General features: G+C 45.8%; 1 protein-coding gene and 1 pseudogene across 1 annotated transcript in view; one reads left to right on the forward strand and one right to left on the reverse strand.

The window, feature by feature from the left end:
• Positions 1-21,861, reverse strand: part of LOC115103833 (probable helicase with zinc finger domain) — a 69,371-nt gene that overhangs the window by 6,007 nt on the left and 41,503 nt on the right. Inside the window, 13 exon segments of the mRNA XM_029624814.2 lie at positions 228-634; positions 637-812; positions 989-1,208; positions 5,253-5,754; positions 6,492-6,574; positions 6,711-6,933; positions 9,212-9,399; positions 10,838-10,889; positions 15,236-15,369; positions 15,372-15,508; positions 18,737-18,965; positions 19,934-20,117; positions 21,225-21,372. Coding sequence (XP_029480674.2) covers positions 228-634; positions 637-812; positions 989-1,208; positions 5,253-5,754; positions 6,492-6,574; positions 6,711-6,933; positions 9,212-9,399; positions 10,838-10,889; positions 15,236-15,369; positions 15,372-15,508; positions 18,737-18,965; positions 19,934-20,117; positions 21,225-21,372 — 2,683 coding nt within the window.
• On the forward strand, positions 3,933-5,061 carry LOC135560283 (toll-like receptor 13; annotated as a pseudogene).

Raw genomic sequence — 21,861 nt, forward strand, 5'->3', positions numbered from 1 at the left:
AGAATTTCTCTCCAAACATTTATGTATTAAAATCTAGAAATACATTTACATGCACCCGTCCGTGCTAAAACGTAGCATTGGAAGTGAGGTGAAAAGACAGTATACTGTCGCACAAAACTGTGACAGACAGGGCATACTAGTAACGGTGACAGACGGGGCCGTACTAGTATAATAGTCACAGCAACTCTATTCTTCACACACACACATGGATGGAGCATGGTCCTTACCTCTTCTACATTGTGAAGGGCGGTGGCACCTGTTGTTCTGGGGGAGAGAGGGTGGTAGGGCTCCTGGCCTGGGCCTTGACCCTGCTGCTGCTGTTGGTGCTGCTGCTGCTGGTGGTGGAGCTGCATGAGGTGGACCTGCTCCTGTCTACTGGGGTGGGCCATGACGGGCAGCCCATAGGGGAAGCCCTGGCCCAGCATGTGGTTCTGGGCCATGCCAGCTCCGCCGTGAGGCCACTGGGCCTCCTGGAGGAGGTACTTGACCTGCGGGGGCGGGGTAGTGGAGTTGCCCAGCTGGTGGGGGTAGGCGTTGGGGTTGTAGAGCTGGTTCCCCGGGTGCTGATGGAGACCCGGGTTATTGAGGAGCTCCAGCTCGTGGCTGGTGGGGTCTCGGCCGGGATAGGGGCCAGGGGGAAGGGGCCGGTGTGGTTGGAGGTTACAGACGAGGGGGAGGAGGGGTCTCCCGGAGAGCGGGACTGGACCTGGCGGTACTGGAGCAGGCGGGACTGGGGAGGGGGCTGCATCTCAACCGGGTCCCTGGGATCGGGCTGATCCTGGGGGGGCATCTCTCTTAGGAGGCCTGGGAACCTACGGAGGACAGAAGACGGATATATACCCTTCATATCCAAAGGCAGTCAAGTCGGTAGAAAGAGAGGGTGTGAGCGGAGAGTGAGAGGAAAAACAGCCCGAGAAAGAGCGCGAGGGAGAGCGCGAGGGAGAGAGAAAGAGAACAAGACAAAGCCGTTGTCGGCCCTGAAGGTTACCTAGTGAAAGGCGGTCCGCCAGCCTCGTCCTCCATGCCGGCGCTCATTCTCCAGTTGGCCCGTGCCAGCAGCTGAGGGGGGAAGCGGGCTAGGCCGGGCTGGGCCAGATGGGCCAGCTGCTGGGGCAGAGGGAAGGCCACACCGCCCTGGAGGAAGGGCCCGGGCTCACCCCACTGGCCCAGCCGCGCCTGCTGGCTCAGGGCCTCCAGAGTTAGGGAGTCTGTTGTAGGGAAAGAGGGAGCGAGATTGTTAGATTATGGTTTGATACTGTATCAAAAAACTATTATTTTAGTGTCACATCATATGATGCAAAAAACATCATTCTGTGACACTTGCTGTATTTTGAAAGTTCTATATATTGAAAGTGTAATTGCTGACATGCAAAACATTTTGGGAGTGTATCAACAGTGGACTAACAAATACCAAAAGATAATTTGTTTGCCTAGGTAGAAGCATCGGAAGACTAGGAGTCATCGCCAGATTGCTTAAACCTATAGGCCTGTCCAAGTGTCTTTAGATATGAAAATATCAAAGTTGTAGTGACAAGGGGTTGTTTCTGGACCCAGTCAAAGACTCAAATTAAAAACAAGCCATAGCCTACGGTCGCTACCTCACAGCCCAACCAAGGTGTGTGAAACAAAGAGCAAACTGGAACTACAGGAGTTGTTCAGAGAGAATAATTTCAATAAAAGGTGTTTAATTATTAAATTCATATATGTCGGTATAATTAAACCCAGATGAATGCTGTAGAGTCACGCGTTAGGTTTAATTAACAAAAAAAAACACCTTTTATTAAACTTCCCATTTCCTCAGAGAACGGATTATATATTTCAGTGAAAGAGTAAGGTTGACAGTGTAATGTTATCCTTTCTGGGTGAAAAAGAACTTGGAAGTTTGCCTAAGGTCGGTATTGAAATCCAGCCACTCGAAGGGAAAATAGTTGTTTTCAGAAAGCCATTTCGAATAAAGAATTCCAGTCAAACACTATTTTCTCTGGATTAACCATGATTTGAACCATTCAAAGTTCAAAAACGTTGTTCCCTATAGCTAATTACCTGACCTTTTGTGTAATTATGTGAAAGTGATACCGGCATCAACTTTAAAACAAAAAGTGAGGGGCAAAACTGATTACTGGATCTCCCACATCAACAGGAGGCACTCACCGAAGTGCCCAGAACCATCAGTTTAGTCTAAGGTGACCTCAGACTGTTGCATGTCAAAAGATACAGACCACACACCCACTACCACCACCACCACCACCTCCTCCTCTCAGGGATTCTGAAGAAAAACTAATTGAAGTGTTGACCAATTATAACCTTATCTGTGTCCCAAGCCATAAAAATACAGACTAGGAAGAGACTGCAGCAAAAGCTATACATGCATACAGTAAATAGATCAACAGGAAATGCACACAGCTACAACACAGCAGTGAAATAACTCCAGGTGATCATTCCACTGGACAAGTCATCTCACAACATCTTGTCCCGTTTGGAAAAAGGTGCTTCCTTCTTTATGCGCAGGCCTTTATTTGTCACTGAATGACAAGAAACATTTCTGGACAAGACATTTATGTGCTTAGACAAACTATAGTGTGATAATCAACTAATTTGATCAAACCAGTGTCTACTTCACAAAAAAAAAACGAGGCTTCCAGTTTGGACTATTTGCAGCATGGATGGTTGGTTCCTGAGGTTGATTGAGTGACACATTCTCTATGAGAAGACTTGACTATTGGGAGTTCATTCACCCTAAATGCCCATACGGCAACCTCAGTGCCACGTGCTGGGATGTATGTGTCCTCAACCTCTCCATCATTCTGTAAAACTACCGTGCCCTCTGTCTTGAGATAAGAGAAGGGTCTGTCCTGCTGTCTGGCGCTCTGTCTCGATTTGACAACCTCAAGAGCCTTTAAATACAGGGGTGTCTGCCCACAATTCTTCCTGAGACCTTCCAAGGGGCTGTCCAGGGTGAAGAAACTCTCTCTGTACTGCCATAAGTGTTACAATTCATCACTTCTATCTAACACCTTTACTGACCTGACTAACCTGGAGGAAGTCTATTAATAATTATAGGCTTTCGAGCCTGGACTTTACATCAGACGAGATAGTCATTGAACTGCCCCGAAACCAAAAAGGGAGCCATTCTTGAGCTTCCTTACTTCTATCGTCTTCAAGAGGTGTTTCTTACATTCACTAATGCACGTCGTTGAGAAAAAGGAGCATTCAAATGCTTTGAAAACATCTCATCTCGGTCTTTGCCCGCTATCGATGAGGTACAGAAACAGCTTCTGCAGTCTGGTATCAACGGATTAGGTTATTTTCCCTTTGGCGAGACGGTATATTCAAACTGTCAATCACACAACCTGAATTAGATCACTGTAAATTCAGGAACTACTCCACATCCACAGTCAAAATTTGCTTGGGTATAAAGACGATAATTCTTGTTGGCTTTGGATTTCATGCCAGCATAAACTTGAGCTTGATACATTATCTGAAGAATGTCACCAAGATGAGTTTCCCTTTTTGACAAAGCTGAGCTTGGTGTTCTTTGTGACCTACACTCAAAAGAGACCCGTCACCTGGCTGAAGACACTGTCTATGAAATGGCTCAACATAACATAACATCGCAGAGCAGTTCTGTTGTTTCACACATTTGGAGGGGCTGGATTTAGCAATCAATCAAATCACCACTATTGTCGACTTTACATTTAATGGACATGGTCAATTGAGGTTCCTAGACCTACGTAGTAACAATATTTCACAGATTACCAAGCACGTTTTCTTGGGCCTGCGAAGCTTGGAGACCATAACACTGGAAGATAACCCAGTTAAAGCTCATACATTAATCCACCTTACTTCCCTAAAGAGTATAGATTCAGGAAACTTTCTCCCTCCAACCATTGAGTCACAGAATAGTGTGAATCTTCCCTCAGGGGTTGATGCACATGACAATTTTCTCAGTGTGTCACAACCTATCCATTATCATTGGCAGCGACCCCAAAACCAGGCATGGCCCTTCGACTCCGTGTCCCAACCGTGTCCTTCCAAGACTGCTGGAGGCTGTTCTTCCAATCTGTCGTCAGCCTCGCGGCCAAGACAGAGTGGGTCTCACTTTGCCGCAAAGTACTTCCCCTCCCTGCAGGAGTTTGACTTCCAGTCAAAGCTCTATGCCAAGTTTACAGACATGACTGACCTGAACAGGCTTGTGCAGTTGAGATTTCTGAAGCTGGAAGAACTGGACCTTTACCTGCAGCCAGGGCCATGTTCCACAACCTGACCAGGCTGGAGAGCCTGAACCTTAACGACTGTGGAACCCTAAGTCTAGAGGAGGACCTGAGCAGAAACCTGCACTCCCTCAGGCAGCTGGCTGTGCGAATCGATGAGTTCACCACGATGGGAAGCTTCCCAGAACCCCTGACCAGCCTGAGGTACACGCTATTCGCAGATCCTCACCTGTACTGCAGCTTGGCTAATGACCTGAGACAAAAACAAGTCCAGGTCATCTTGTTTCAGGCCGGAGAAGTGGAGCTGACATGCAAGACTGCTAACGATATCCAGAACTTGGAGGCCAACTGGACCCTGGACCTGGGATTTGTCCTGGTCCTCTGCACCTCCTTGGCCCTGCTCCTCTTCATGCTGGTGGTCCTGCTCCATCAGCTGGCCCTCTTCGACATTGTCTGAGGCTGGCTGGAGGAAGGATTGCGGAGGCCCAACCCCAGGTACCGCTATGATGCCTATGTGTCGTACAGCAGAAGGACAAGTCTTGGGGCTTCCCTTCCTATGTCTCTGTCTGCACAGCAGGGACTTACAACGAGGGAAAGACATCGTGGACAACATTACAGCGAGCCTCTATGCCAGCCACCACTTCCTGAGCAGTAACTGGCCACTCTCTGTATGCTGGTGGAGCACAGGGACTTCCTCATCCTGGTATCCTGGAGGACATCCCACATAGGCAGATGTCTGCCCACCACCGTCTGGCCAGAATGGTCAAGACCAGGACCTACCTGGACTGGCCCCGTCACACAGCCTGCCTTCTGGGACCATCTGTGGACCAAACTGGCCCTTCCAGACTAACGCAACACACATTTACACCTGTATACCTACCTGTATCACAACAAGAGTATTCAACATTTACAGATTCTTGTTTGCTATTTTGTTGTTATTATCGTTCCCTTGCTTTGAATAAACTTCCCGGTTAGAGGGGACAAAAAAAAAAGGGAAAAAAAGTAGCACTCGTAGAATTTGAACTCTATGGTAGAACTCACCCATCCCATCTCCCAGGCCTCCTTCCTGGTTCTCCTCTCCGAAGCTGTTAACTCGGCTGGGCTGCGACAGGGCCGGGTGGTGCCCCACCTGGTGGCTCATCTGGGACCTGATGGAATTCCCAATCTCCTCCGGCCCCTCCTCCTCAGTCTCCGGCACACCCCTGTGGGAGGCCATGGCCCCACCAAAGAAGGAGGGGTTGTGGCTGCCGCTGGCGTAGGCTGGGGATAGCTGGGCCGAGTGATGCTGGTTAGGCTGGCCCATGCCCGGGCCCCCACCTGGGTGCTGGGTCGGCACCCTAAAGGGGAGCCTGGACACGCCGGGGTACTGTGGGGGGAAGGCCCGACCCACGGGATGGGGGGCAAAGGCCGGGTTGGGGGGCGCCAGGTGGTAGTTAAGGGGTCTTTGGCTTGAGTTGTCCTTGCGGTGGAGCATGGCATTGGGGAAGCCCAGTCCGTCCGTCTGAGAGTCCAGACTCCGACCACCGCCCGGATCACACTCTCCCTGGAGCAGTTGAAAACAAAGTGTGAACAGGGCTACAATCACATTGCTCATTTAGCCATATAGCAATTCTACAGAATAAATTACACTATATTAACTTATATACATATTCATTTATACATGTATCAATTCTAAATTGTTCATTAACTATAAATGGGTTGGTTAGCTGACAACGTCAAGACAACGATGCTTCATTCGGGCAGAAGTCTGTGTATTGTTGTGATTCTGGATGGCCAGAAACGATGACAAGAAACTGCCAGGTGGGGAAATCGCAGGTGGCTCGTTTCAGCCAGTTGTATCTTGTTCTTGATACCATGTGTTGTTTTGTGTTTTGACTGATGTCACATTTATGCTAATATGGCTAAAATTCGCTAGCTCGCTAAACAACAATTGCAACAACGCATTTGAGAGAAAACAAGTGCTGATTGTGCAAATGTATTTATGTTTTCAAAAACATTGGAGACTAAATATAGTTTACATGTTGTCAACAATCAAGCCAACCCAGTCTGTTTCGCCCCATAGTTGTACACCCGTCGGTTTTGTTGCTAAACAACCAACCACTCTAATATCAATACTTATTTCTGTAAATACGTGTGAGCAAAAAAACTCCTTTTTGAAATCATGTATTATTTGAATTATTGCTAAATAGAGACTTTAATGGAGACTAGTAAAAGTCCTTTTTCTCATTGTGATAAAGCACCAAGCCCACAGCGTGATTACAGAGCGAGTCAACAACATACCGGTTTGTCCTTCATCTCCGAGGTCTTCCTCTCTGGTGTCTGCAGCAGACTCTGCTCGGACTTTGCACACCCGTCCATTTTACCTGAGGGAGGGGGGTTCAAAAATGCATGCACCTTTTCAGCTACTGTGCTGTGTTTGAGTTACTGTGCTAAAACACCAACTTCACACAGTTTCTAGCAATTTCCACATTAAAGCACTTCAACTTATGTGCTACACACCGTTTCTGACGGAATCAGCCTGAAGCTCCTTGTCGGGACTGGTCTGCTGGCCCATGCCCAAGGGGGAGGGGTGTGTGACTCCGCCGTAGGGGATGGGCGAGCCCCGGTTCTGGGCCTGCAGCAGGTTCAGGTTGTAGGCCATGGCCGCCTGGTGGCTCATGATGCGTGGGTCCATGGCAAAGCGGTTCTGGTAGCCGGGCCACGGCAGCTGGATGGGGACAGACTGGACATCCCATCAATACGAGTCAATATAAATCAATCCATGCAATATGCCTAGTCAGAGCAGACAGGCTTGACAGGATGCAGGTCAGCTAATTCCAGTGGTGTTCTATCGAAATTCATTCTAAAATGTTGACTACAGTGCATTCTCCCTGTTAAATCAATTAAAATATCAGTAGAACCAAATAAGTGCAAGTCTAGGGAACAGATCATTCCTAAAGAGTGATCTTGATACCTAGGCCAATTTATGCAATGATCCCTCTTTCCCCATGGACATCCTGGTAAAATGCATTAAGACTTTCACAACTGACAAGTAAATACATATGCAGGAGATACTGTGTTGAAGAGTGAACGCAGCTTGCCTTGATGCGTCGAGCTGAACTACCATGCTAGATATTTAAGCATATTGAAGATATTTATTGCTATTATAAACTGGTTTTAAATACCACAACCCCCCCAGGAGGTGCCTTATTGCTATTATAAACTGGTTTATATACCACAACCCCCCCCAGGAGGTGCCTTATTGCTATTATAAACTGGTTTATATACCGCAACCCCCCAGGAGGTGCCTTATTGCTATTATAAACTGGTTTATATACCACAACCCCCCAGGAGGTGCCTTATTGCTATTATAAACTGGTTTATATACCACAACCCCCAGGAGGTGCCTTATTGCTATTATAAACTGGTTTATATACCACAACCCCCCAGGAGGTGCCTTATTGCTATTATAAACTGGTTTATATACCACAACCCCCCCAGGAGGTGCCTTATTGCTATTATAAACTGGTTTATATACCGCAACCCCCCAGGAGGTGCCTTATTGCTATTATAAACTGGTTTATATACCGCAACCCCCCAGGAGGTGCCTTATTGCTATTATAAACTGGTTTATATACCACAACCCCCCCAGGAGGTGCCTTATTGCTATTATAAACTGGTTTATATACCACAACCCCCCAGGAGGTGCCTTATTGCTATTATAAACTGGTTTATATACCACCACCACCCCCCACCCATGTGCAGATGGTCTATGTGAAAAGCACAGTGGCTGATGCAGGTCGGAGGAAACAGACAGTGTGTTAAAATATTCATCTGTTTCGGTGAGGGAGAGCAGTTTGATGTTGGATCGGTGTCTGCCACCTGTCAGACCGGCTGGTGAGTGAAACATATCCCTTTATTGCAGTGGATGCAAATTGATTGACAACAGTGAGCAGAAATACAATGAACATTTAAATAAAGGCCATTTTGAACAAAGCACATTCATCCACCCCCCCAAAAAAAGAGGCATTGGTATGCGAAGGAATGAAGGCTCTCCAATTGTTTGCATGGTGCATATAATAAACTAACTCCTATATAAAATGTATTTATCAAAAAAAAGTAGGCCAATAAAATCCTCCTCAAATATAAAGAAAAGGGCCCTGAAAACAGTAAAACAATCTTCTGCTTCCCAAAATGATGAAACTGAAAAAAAGGATGCCATGTATCTAATGAGAACAACATTTGAAACAGTCTTCCCTCCGTGTGTCGACACTTAGCTATTTGCCGTGGCAAATCATACTCCTGATTAAAAAAAATACAACTCATTCTATCAGCCCTGTGCCATTATGGTTTAATGGGGAAATAAACAGCCTAGGTTGGGTTAGACGGAGAGTTGACTTTCTTTCCATTACTGAACGAGGAATAACGAGCATGAAATATCACCCCGCGGGCCGAGCTGAAAATGTTCAGACTAACAGAAGTCATTATTCTCAATTAACGTGTTGTTCTCTGTCTTGTTTTCAGACAAGGAGGAGACGGACGGAGACCGAGGGCCCAAACACAAAAATAACATTTTGCAATCAAGCTTATGGGGATTTTGACACTCTATTAGCAATCGTTACGCGCTGCTGAGTTTTCGTTAACAACTCGGCGTAACACCACAGCCCAACTGACAAGTCTGAATTAAATGCAGTATTGCATAAGGGGTCCGTATTTTTTCCTCGACTGATTCATCACGTTACAACCCAAAGAAATCTAGTTTTCTTTGAAACTCAAATAAACAGTGCATTTAGACCAAGAACGAACACCAACTGAAAGACTTGTGTAAGTCAGTGTGTGTGTGCTAGCATGCATAAGAGTGTACGGTACGCTGTATGCTGTATGCTCTTGCGCACACAGTTAACCCCTTCCAACTCAAAGTAATACACTTACAAAAATGCATGAATTCAAACCAAAACCCACACATTTTGAGTCTTCCCTCAACAATAAACAACTACAATTCCCAGTAGCAGTATACTTACGGGCAGTGGCATGGACATGACCATGTTGCCTCCGTAGACGGCGGGCACGTAGAGGATGCTGGCACCCGTGTGGGGGTCTATCCTCTGCACGGGACTGGGGGACTTGCCCATGCCGCCAGGTGTGCCCCCTAAGGGCGGCGTGAACGCCCGGATGGTGTTGCCCATCAACACCGCGGGGTTGGGTTGAACTGGAGAGAGTTGGGGGAGGAAGAAGAAGAAGAGGAAAAGAAAAGTTCATATCTGCTAACAATGTGCAACTCTTAGAAGTAGAAGAGAATAGTAGAATAAACATCATAGTTCATATCTGCTAACAATGTGCAACTCTTAGAAGTAGAAGAGAACAGTAGAATAAACATCATAGTTTATATCTGCTAACAATGTGCAACTCTTAGAAGTAGAAGAGAACAGTAGAATAAAACATCATAGTTTATATCTGCTAACAATGTGCAACTCTTAGAAGTAGAAGAGAACAGTAGAATAAAACATCATAGTTTATATCTGCTAACAATGTGCAACTCTTAGAAGTAGAAGAGAACAGTAGAATAAAACATCATAGTTTATATCTGCTAACAATGTGCAACTCTTAGAAGTAGAAGAGAATAGTAGAATAAAACATCATAGTTCATATCTGCTAATGATTTGCTACTCCTATGTGATATTCATTTCAGCAGTGGCTAGTCTTGTTGCTAAGGATTTTATTATCTAGACCAAATCACTGTTTTGGTCTGTGTTATTTGTGCCTATGCAGACCAAGCTAATTTCCCCATGAGATAATAAGTTATTGTATTTTCAAACAACTGGTACTTAAGAGGTCTTAACTTAATACTGTATTGTATTCTTTTTCACAACAACAATTGCACCATGTTGGTCTTCAAGTGTAGACAGCTCCTGTGACGATCTAGCTAGAATGATAATTCCTTGACCCCCAGACAGGGATAAAGAACAGTTAACCTTATAGAAACTGCCACAGTAGATGTGGGCCTAAAGTTCTGCAGCTAATGTCGGGGTGGGTGATGGGGGACAGGATGGTGACGGAGCGCTCAGTTCTGTTGCATGATTATGTTGATTATGCTGGCAGTGATTACTGCGATGATGATAGTAATAACATGTACACTGGTACGCTTCCCTGTTCTCGTTGCCTCCTTCCTCCTCCTGTCCATCTCTCCCCTGCGCGCCTGGTGCTTTCTCCATACGGGGTGACTAGATTCATGGTGACAGAGCTCCTACACAGCAGGGTACACTGTGCTCTGTGCTACAGCTCTCTAATAGTGAATATTCACATCCCAGTGGAACGTGAACCATTGAGAAGTGAATCCAATCAATGGAAAATAAAGAAATATGGTGTCCTTCCTGTATTATGAATAACAAGTTGTTGTTTTTGGAGAAGAGGGAAACACATTGAGTATGTTTGTGGAGAGATGGAAGTTTAAGACTTGGACAGTGCTTCAGGCTCAAACTACATACAGCTAGAGTATGGTGTTCTTGACTTGTTCACCCTTACACTAACTGTGTGCGAGTGGTTTGTATTGGGATTCGTGTGGACTCCAGAAAGAGTATCCCGAAGTGGATACAAATAGACAAGTCAACACTCAAATGATTGAAGGAAGAGAAAAGATAGACACTCACCAAATCCTTCAGGTGGGAAGTGCTCCGTGTGGTTCGCATGTTGACCTTTCCCCTGGAAGAGAATGAGAGAGAGAGGGAAGCACCCTTAGAAAGCGCTGGAGCGAGAGAAGTGGAGGAGTGCAAGGCTCCCTATATGAAGCGGTGGGCAGGCGATGGCCCACATATGTCACAATGGCTACATGGCTAACGCTTCCAAAACACTTTAAAATAGCCAACCCTGTTGAATCTAAAAAGGCAATAACACTCTTAAGAGGATAATGCATTCACTGCAGCTCTTGAATATAAAGCCACCGTGCGGATTCATGAGGGAGGCAGCTATAGTAGACTAGGGCCAGGAGTTTTACCTAACGTGACCGGATTAGGGGAACCGCTGATAGAAAGAATAAGCAATGGGTCAACACATTTCAAACATCCTGCAAGAACTCAGTTCTTCGCCTACTTCTTCGCTTTCATGCGGTCAAGTCATGTGGGCAGAAATACTACTGGCCCTAAGAGATCAAAACGCCGTAGGTTTCCTATTTTCCCACTCCTCGCTTCCTTATTTAAAATAATTTGACCAATTCTGTGCTCATTGAAAAATGTCCATCCTACACTGGCGTGTCATTTAATAAACTCTTCAGCTGGAACTGGGTGTTCTTTTGCTGTTATGATGGTCGCACACAGAAGCGCTTCCTTACATTATTACTGTATTAAAAGGCTAGCATACACTATGCACGTTTTTCATCAGTTTCTCTGCTAATGAGGACTGACACTAACTGGAGTGCACAAGCAAACACAATACCCAATTTAGCAGACACTTTAACCCAACGCAACTTACACAAGCACGCACCAATAAGTCTTAATTATCTATCTCCTCTCTCTCCATACAGAAGGGAGAGGTAATTCTGTGCCCCCAGGTTCCATTTTAACACCCTCACAACGTTGGGCCGTAACTATTTTCAAACAACAACAAAGTCTGACATTGATTGTTATGTGACCAACAACATGGAAGTTCTCGATCCAATTGACTTTTGGTGGATTGAAACCTGTTGCCTTATTGATGCATGGAGGAATGTACACAATCATCGACTTTAGCGTGTCTTAGCGTAGCCGAGCTGAGGCATGCATTCCCCCTAGGTGGTGGTGTTAACTGATAACACTTGACATGGTTTCCCTTGGGAGGGATGCGCCTCATGATAGGTTAGATGGTTGGTTTGGGTTCCCTTTATGGGTTTAGACACTCAGGGAATGATTCTTGTAGTTGTGTTAAACTATTAAAAGTGTGAGTCTTTCACTATTAAATATAACATTGCCTAGTTAAATAAAGTCAACGCAGGACAAGCTAGTTAACATGGTTGATGATATTACTAGGTTAGCTAGTGATTAAGTGAAGATTGATTGTTTTCTAAAAGACAAGTTTAATGCTAGCTAGCAACTTACCTTGGCTTCTTGCAGCCACAAGATCCTTTTGATGCTGCACTCACGCAGCAGGTGGTCAGCCTGCCACGCAGTCTCCTCGTGGATTGCAATGTAATCGGTCATTATCGGCGTCCAAAAAGGCAGATTTCCAATTGTTATGAAAACTTGAAAATCGGTCGACCTCTACTCTCAATGTCACTCCTGCCAAGCCAACCTCTGTCACAGGTGCAATACAGTGGCTAATGATAGCTCCATTGCATCTGCCTGGCATAGATCCTTCTAAGTCCATGCCAGGCCAGATGACCAGTGCCACACAGCTAGAGGGGGAGATTGAGACAGAGCTGGAGGAGGACACCTTCAGACCAGGGTGATGGCAGCAGCATTTCCTACTTAGCAGCCATATTGGACCAGTGATATTGGGAGCTCGGAACGAGTCTACGCAAAGTGACAGCAATGTCAGATGCACCTGGAGGATGAATACCTGATCAAGACGGGCTCACGCGCTCTCACACACACACGGTTATCAGTCAGCTCACACAACATGGCAAACAAACTTTGCCGAAGAGGTCTGGCCACATTTCTCTGCAGCAGTGTCTTTAGAAGATGCTTTTATCAGCAGCCTTTTAACATACATAAGATAGATTACAGCAAGTCTTTTTTTGGTGAGGGCAGAATGGAAAATATACTTTGAGTGTCAACTGTAGCAGACGAGAGGTGAAAATCCCTGTAAGGATGTGTGTGTTTGTCACATGTGAGTATGTGCGCGCGCCTAGGTGCAAGTTGGTATTTGAGTATGTGTACTGTGTATACAAGAATGTATGTGTATGTCATACGATATGGCCAAAATACCATTCGTTTGTGAATAATAAAAAAAGTTCATAGTGCACGGCAACAAATTAAGTGGTTTAAATGTTTTTATTTAACCTTTAACTAGGCAAGTCAGTTAAGAACAACTTCTTATTTACAATGACAGCCTAGGAACAGTGGGTTAACTGCCTTGTTCAGGGGCAGAAGGACAGATTTTTACCGTGTCAGCTCGGGGATTCGAACTTGCAACCGGTTACTGGTCCAACTCTCTAACCACTAGGTTATTTTTTCTCTTTTTCTCTTTCACTAGTGGCAGTCAGACAATTTCTGGGGGTCTGTACTCAGTTGTTGACTGTTGTGCTTGCAAGTTAACTAGTAGTTCTCAACTGTTAGCCGTCACTGGCAAAAAAAAACAGATGATTATATGATTTTTTTGAGGCATTACTGAATAATTTAACATTTAATTTGTGACATTAAAACAACGTTATAGAAGGTAAAGTAAAAATCCAAACCGGTCCATGAATGAATACCGATACTGTTTACCGCCCAGCCCTACATGGCAGGAGACAGCGAGGCTTACTACTGACCTTTCTGTTTGGAGTAGTATTTTAAAAAGAGTAAGAGCCTGTAACCAACCCACTGTGTGTGTGTGTGTGTGAGCCAGTATGCGTGCCAGTGTGTGCTATTATGTGTGTTAGCGTGTGTGCGACTGTCTGCACGCACGTGTGTGAGATGTGGATATCCACCTCATTAGACGCAGTGGGCGATAGAGGGGCTTGGCAGCTGTGGTGATTTAGTTCACCTTTATGCCAGTAGCGAGGACAGCAGAAAAACAGTTAACATTTTCACAGGGCGAGACACCAAAAAAAATAAAAATAAACACTTTCGAAAAGTAAAACGCCAGGTTTTGCGATAATAATAAAAACTACCTAGAGGACTTAGACAGGAAACTACTGTTGCTGCAACCACAAAAAAAAAACATTTTTTTCTACCAAAAGGCCCACGAGGGAACCAATTACATTGTATTGAACTGAAGTTAATTTAATTGAAAATAAGATTCATTCCTTGAGCCCTAAAACCACTGACTATGTGAGTGTACTCTTGTACTACTAACACCAAGACAAAGACGCTGGATAGCCAGAGCCATGCATCCCTCTCATTAGGGCTGTGACAAAGGCATGGAATTTTAGAAGGTAATTGATCAGCCAAATGATTGCATTCCCCTCCACCAAAACACTATATCTAAATCAAATGAGAGCCTTTTTACAACAGCAGTTGTCACAAACCGCTTACACAGAAACAGAGCCTAAACCCCCAGAGAGCAAGCAATGCAGATGTAGAGGCACGGTGGCTAGGGAAAAACTCCCTAGGAAGACAGGAACCTACTGTAGGAAGAAACCTAAAGAGGAACTAGGCTCTGAAGTGGCCAGTCCTAATCCTATTTTTTGTTAAGACTGACATTTTCTCCTCCGCGCTTGACTGCATGTGCTGCTGCAGGAAGGGGGCGTTGCCTAGGCAAACCAGGACTTGTTTGCTACAACAACTTGATTGTATCAGCAACGAGCAACAACGTTTTATCATGTTGTAGAGGCCATGTTACAGCAGAAACAGACTCAAATGCACAAATGCCCATCAGTCCTGTATTCAATCAGATGTTTGTTTGACACAAAATTATAATAAATAAAAAATGTATGGCTAGTTTATTTCCATGACGGTCTTCATCCATAACTGTCGGTTACACGGTTATAAGGTAATTGTGACAGCCCTCTCATCACGGTTCACTTAATATACACTTAGTGTACAACACATTAGGAAGACCTTCCCAATATTGAGTTGTACCCCCTTTCGCCCACAGAAGAGCCTCAATTCGTTGGGGCATGGACTCTATAAGGTGTCGGAAGCGTTCCACAGGGATGCTGGCCCACGTTGACTCTAATGCTTCCCACAGTCGTGTCAAGTTGGCTGGATGTCCTTTGGGTGGTAGACCATTCTTGATACACACGGGAAACTGTTGAGTGTGAAAAACCCAGCAGCGTTGCAGTTCTTGACACAAAAACCTAGTGCAACAAAGACCTCAATTCACAGTACCTCCAGCCTTCAGTATCCTAGTACATATCCACACCCAAGACCCATAGCCCCAAGACCCAAGTGCCCAGCTGCTCTGCCACCCCTCCCCAGGCTTAACACACTTACCTTCGGGGGAGACTGCTGTGGTTGCTGCTGCTGGGGCTGCTTGATGGCCGTGTGTCCCTGGGGGTGTGGGTGTTGGTGATGGTGTTGGTGATGATGGGGGTGCTGGGCAGGCTGGGGCCGCAGGGCGCGGGGATGAACTCGGGCGCCAGCGGGTTGAGCACGTAGGTCTTCTTGAGCTCAAGGGCCTCCAGCTGGGCCTTGATCTGCTCAAAGGTGATGCCGTGCAGGCTGGCGTTCTCGTGGCAGATGGAGATGAACTTCTCCCAGAACTTTCTGTGAGAAGGGAGGAGAGGGAGTGATTAGAGTGGCATGGACATACATGCACTTTATCTTGACTCTCGAACGAGCGGTTGCACACTTGTTCACACGCCAACTTAAGTCATTACTATTTCAAGAAATGCATAGTGCACGCACACACCCCCCCCCCTTCAGTTTGAAGTCGCGTAACTCACATCATTACGCTCTTTTTGTTTACAAAGCCCTGCTCTACAAACTTCTGACTTACCGAACATCACTGTTAAGATGTAAAATGACAAGTTATCAAACCCGTTCACAGGGTTGGTTAACTCTGGAGACTCTTTTAGGTAAATCAACCTGAAATTTCCTTGCACCTTACATGTGGAACGATCTACAACACGCCTTAAAATTTGAGGAATTGGTGCCTCTAGGGCATTTCAGACTGTTATTAAGGGACATCTTTACTGAATAATGTCTGTTTTTTATGATTCTGTTTTGCTTTTCGTGTATATAATAACATGTATTTTAAGGGTATGCATGAATGTGTAGCTGAATGTGTATTGGGATGCTATACAGGGCTCATCTGGAAAAGACGATGTCAAAATAAAGTTGAAATGAAACAAAAAGTCAAATCTTGCACAGAATCTTCATGTGAAAGGCTCCTACTTTCAGAATTCAATTATTAAACCACCCACGACGGTAGATATGACTCCAAATCATGTAGTGTAGCATAAATGAATAAACCATGGTCCATTTAAAAAAAGGCCTATTGTAGGCAGCAACACCAAAGCAAATTAAGTTGAAAAGAAATGTCTTTAGTGGGGTTGGCATGTTCATAACATCTCAGTTCTGACGAGTAGACCGTGTGTGTGTGTCTATGATTTGCATGTTTGTGTGTGTGTGTGTGTGTGTATACGAGTGTGTACGGAAACAACACAGCTTGCATAATGTCCGGGTGAACAAACATTTCCGGAAATTACTCACAGATTTGCATATTAACTGCAGAACCTGCGACCGAGGGGAAAATAAGCTGTCAGCCCATTAAGGAACAGAGACCCTATTCACAACTGTCACCTATTCACAACTGTCCCCTTTGTGAAATTACGTCATCAAAATGAGACGGGGTTCCTATTCACAACTGTCCCTTACATCACCAGTATGCGACAGCTACAGGTGCTTTCAAATGACAACGCATACTCGTGGCAAACCCAACGAGAAATATTCAAAGAAGGGGTCAGAGTTTGCGACTTGAAAATGACCGCATCTAGAGTAGACGTCTCTATGAAAAAAGCTTGCGAGATTCACTCTACTCCCCAACAGGGTCAGTTCCATTTATGGAGTCAATTGAAAAATCCTTCTGGAATTTAATTTTAATTTCTATGAATCTCTAGCTTTACTCTGAAAGCAAATGCAAGGCTTTTGTGCTGGTATCAAATTGAGGGCACCTCACAAGTATGGCTGGTGTGGTACAGTGGTTGTCGCTAATCAGGCGTTAAATCAGCCCCCCCCCCCGCGCCCAGACGAGACCACCGCTATCCCATCTCCTCCGATTACTCACGTTTAAAGGCATCGCTTCCATGACCCACATCAAGCCCAAACGGGCAGCATGGACAGAGACTACTGTTCTGACTAAGTTTCATTCTGAGTTTCAAGCCCAAATTCTATCAATTGCACACAAACCGTAAAACAAATCTGAATTGGTAAGTTCACTGCCAACTTGCTTGTTTATTCAATGTGCATTTTATCAAGAGCGCGACTGTATTCCACACGTCAAGTGACGCTCAGTGTGGATCACATGAGCAATAGAAGCGTCTAAAAAGATAGAGAGATCATAACATGCCTGGTGACATTTCACTGTGGAGGGGTATGTGTATATAGAACTGCTATGGCCGCTCTCTGTAGTCAGACCGCTTAACCTTTGTGGCTACCCGCTGGTTTATCTGACAGGCACAGCAGAGTGGTGTGAGTGTGTGTCCAGTGCCGTGTTCTTACCAACATGGGGAGGGAGGGGGGGTCTGTGACATATCGAAAATGAGTCAACACCCCAATCATCTCTCCCTCTCGCTTTCATGCTCCTCTTACCCACCCTCCATGTGTGTGTCATATGCGTGCTTGAGTGTAAACGTGTATGAGCGAGTGTGTATGCACGTCACACGCGCATGTACTGTGCAGCCTACTCTATGGGGCCATGACCAGCCCACTGGTCTGTTCTTTTTAAAGGTGACAGTCTGACAGTCTCCCCCCCTCTCCAGGCATTAAGACAGTCCATCTAAAAAGAGCTTCTTCCTCGTTAGCGCCATTGATTTAACTGGGGGAGACATTTTCTAAACTGCCGCAGCCGGATGCCGCGATTGGCTGATGCTCAACAGTTGCCATGGCGACGGGAGAGAGGGGCTGCAGCTGGGGTCGGGGGTGTGTGTGTGTGTGTAATGGGGAATGGGCTAGCAGAATCGCAAGATGTTTTGAATATGGGGAAAATATTTGGACGTAATCAACACAGAACTAGACAAAGTGTCGATTTGAGCTTAATTCTAGTCAGGGCAGAGATGAGAACTCCTTAGGTCACAAATAGCTGCACCAAATTCAATAACCCCCTCATATTTCAGTTCCATTGGAGAAAAACTAAACTCCTAAAATATGATTTCTGAAAGTAATGCCCCCTTGACGCACCCCTTCTACAATATGACAGCATTATCAAAACAAACACACCCCAGAAACACAGCACATTGCTGATGTCAACGGCTCTGGCGTTATGATGTCATCCTAAGCGGACAGTCAGCGGGCGTGCATTGGTGAGGGCTTGGGGAGGGTGTGTGAATGAGTGTGGGGCAGAGGTAGAGCGAGCCTGCCTGGCAGGGAGACATAACCCAACTCTGCTACTTCTTCCTGCACAGCTGGCACACTGACTGTGCCCCTTCCACACACACACACGTAACATATTTACTGTGAGACTTCAGAACATGTATTGGAACATGAAAACAGTGAGATTTCAAACCCAGTCAAGAGCAGTACTTCGATGACTAGGACGTGACCAGGGAAAACTCCAGGCCCCGTTTGAATGCTATAAAAACACACCCATCCTTCCTTCATCCCTTGGAGTAATTCACTGATCTAACCCAAATTGATAAGTGTAAGCAACAGTTCTACCATATAGCTGTCGCCAATCATGTCAGATCAGGGATTTCTTCAAGGAAGGATTCATTTAAGTATTCAAAACAGGGCCCTAACCCATGACAACAACACTTCCTGATCCGTTTTTCATACCTGCAGCGGCCCACCGAACAGAGCGCTATGGGGTCTCCCACCACGGCCACCAGGGACTGGGCGCGAGTGATAGCCGTGTTGAGCAGCTTGTAGTTGGACAGGAAGCCATAGTCCAGGTCCTCTGTCGAGTCCTCCACCAGCTGCTCCTTCCGCTTGATGGCCGTCTGTTTGTGCTTGCAGGTGTGCCGCGTGCGCACAGTGCTCAGGAAGAGCACCCGGAACTGCTTACCTGGAGAGAGGGAGGGGAAGGGGGGAACATACAAGGCCAGTTTAGACCTTAGTTTTCAGCCATTGAGCAATGAGGAGCTAGTGTGTGGTATGGCAAACGTTAACAGTAATGAATTGCATTCACACAACGCTTTTTCATTAGGTCACTAAGCGCTACTGGTCATATTCAGCTTGCTTGCTTTCGTGGATATTCATCTAACAGAAACATAATGACTAATTCAATTACATTATAACCATTATATGATCCAAGTACCTCGACTAGGCGCTGATATCATTCATGTCATGACCCAAAATACGATCCAATTACGGCAGAAATTCATGATAAAGCTTAAGCGTTTGCAATACAAAAAAACACTATTCACACCCTCTCAAACTCCAGGTAGTGTGTGTGTGTGTACTGTACACCAACACCACATTGAGAAACAGAGAGACCCGTCCTGATCGCTGCATCTTCTCCTTAATGAGAGAGTTAACGAGCTGGAAGCAGCAGCGTATGGCTGGGAGTGTGTGTGTGTGTGTGTGAAAGAGAGAGCGAGAGAGTGTGTTGCCAGTGGGAGCATTAGCCTCGTCCCGGAGAGGAGAGGAGCTGGGAGATGAGAGACAGACTACGTTAGGAGAGAGGATGTGAAGTGCTGCTGCCAACTGCCCCGGCCCCACATCTCACACACAGTCACTGAGAGACAGAGTCTCAGATGTCGGGTAGAAACGGGAAGGGTCACACTTTAAAATCGCTGGCTCTCTTAGAATGGGAAAGTTCCACAGTGAAAGTTCTGTGTATGAGTAATATGGGATTTGATCTTTACAATTCCATTGTGATTGCAGTATTGACATTCTTATTCTATTTGACAGCAAATATGTGCCAAATGGCCGTCTGTGCCATGGGTGACAGTGGAATGTAGTGTCATAAGTTAAATGAAATAAACACAGATCTAATTGGAAGGAAATGGATCAACAAAGTATTCTTCTCACCTTGGACGTTGAGCACCCGTTCCACGCTGACCTCGTGCATCCTCTTCTTTCGGAGCTCGGCGCGGATGCGGAATACCTGGTCGGCGTAGGGCGACACCACGCCGATGCTGCCCTCGTCCAGCTTGCCCCACGCCACCGGCCACTTCTTACGCATCTCCTCCACCCGCTCCACGATCTCAAACACCTCGGGTAACACAGGAGGGAGAGAAGGGTTTCAAGTGCCAGTGTTTCTCATAGATCATGTCCAAAAACCGACATCTCTCCGGGGTGAAGTTTCCCCTAGGTACAGATCTAGGATCAGCTTCCCCTCCCCCAATACTAGCCTTAAACATAAATGGGGGAAATGCTAAGAGGACCCAAGATCAGCGTCTAGGGGCAACTTCACCCTACTCCCCAGTCCACACTGACTACAAGGTGGTGTGCTTTTTCATGATCCTTTGAGCTGGATAGAAACAATTGTCCTGGAAGGCCGGGCGCCCTGCCTAGCTCTGTTGCCTCCCGAAAAAACCTTTTCATCTTCTATTGGTGTCAATTGAATCTTTACAAGGGCAACACAGGAGACAGTCAATTTTAATCAAGTTTTTGCCATTATTTACGAGTCATCAAAGTACTTAACCAGGGCCTAAAACCATCAAAGAGAAAGCAGAACTAAAGAGACGGTGGAAATGACAGCTGCCCAAGGGGCCTTTTCAGCCGAGCGAAGAAGAAAAAACTAGGAGAATCCAGACGTCACATCGGCAGACAAACAGGACACACACATAATCAAGGCAACCTAAACCTATGACATTATGCTAATGTCCCGAGCCGTTTGACACAGGTGCAGTATCATCAAAGGGAGGCAGGGTAATTCCTGTGGCGTCTATGACAGGTTGGCACAGCGCTGTGATAGGACTAGGTCCAATTTAATTGGGCAGCTTCTGTCAGCTGGGTTCAGGGGTCAACTTAGCAAGTTTCCCCTCAGATTTAGCAGAGGCACCTCTGAATTTCAAACTCAGTGGCTGGAGTGCCTGGTTTTGAATGCTGGGCTTCATGAGGAATTTGCATTTAGGTATTTTCCAAATACCTGTCTGGTTGTGAAGTGCAGTAAATAGTATGAGGCATAAGTAATACATCACAGTATTGACTGTATGGGGTGAGTTTTGTCTGCGTGTGCATTTCAACTCAATTCCATTGAATGATAAACCATTTCAATTCACCATGAACGCACTAATAGCATCAACATTCAATGAACCAATTCATTCTATCGCTGCAGTCCTAAGTCAGTGGCGTACAGGGAACAAAAGGTTTATACCTCTGCGTTGTTGTAGTAGGCCGTGCTGTTCTTCTCCTGGACGTCCTCGCCGCGCGCCGTGAAGAAGGTCAGCGGGTAGAAGTCCTTGTGAGACGGCTGCTTCCCGCTGGCCATCAGCTTCCCGTCGTAGAACAGTTCTGACGTGTAGCTGAAGGTCGGTAGGGAGGGTGGGAGACTTAACATCAGTGGGTCAACCCAAATGTCACAGTTGCGACAGGTGTCAGTTGAGAAAGGCATGGTTGAACGGGCGTGCATTGTATATGGATACGGTTGGGTGCATTGTGGGTGGCTATTCTCCGACAAAAGGTGCCGTCTGTTTGGTTAGTTTTCCATTCCACACGGTCCTCGCCGTTCCTAGTGACTTTCGAGATTCTTGTAAAGAATGTGCATTCCCAATATAAATGTGTGTGAGTGAAAAGCATTTGAACATCTCAACTATAGAAAATAACAAAACCACTTTAATAAAGTGGAGAAACCACTTCAAACCCATCGCGTAAGCTTCTTTCATAAACCACCACCTAAAAATGTCAGCCTCCCCAGAATTAACATTGTGGTCATGGGACTCAAGAGTGCACATTGGGCTTCTATTTCTGTCAACAGCCAAGAGGGACTATCAACTCTGTCAAGTATCCTGCCT

This window comes from Oncorhynchus nerka, linkage group LG15, assembly GCF_034236695.1.
Source record: "Oncorhynchus nerka isolate Pitt River linkage group LG15, Oner_Uvic_2.0, whole genome shotgun sequence".
Lineage (NCBI taxonomy): Eukaryota > Metazoa > Chordata > Actinopteri > Salmoniformes > Salmonidae > Oncorhynchus > Oncorhynchus nerka.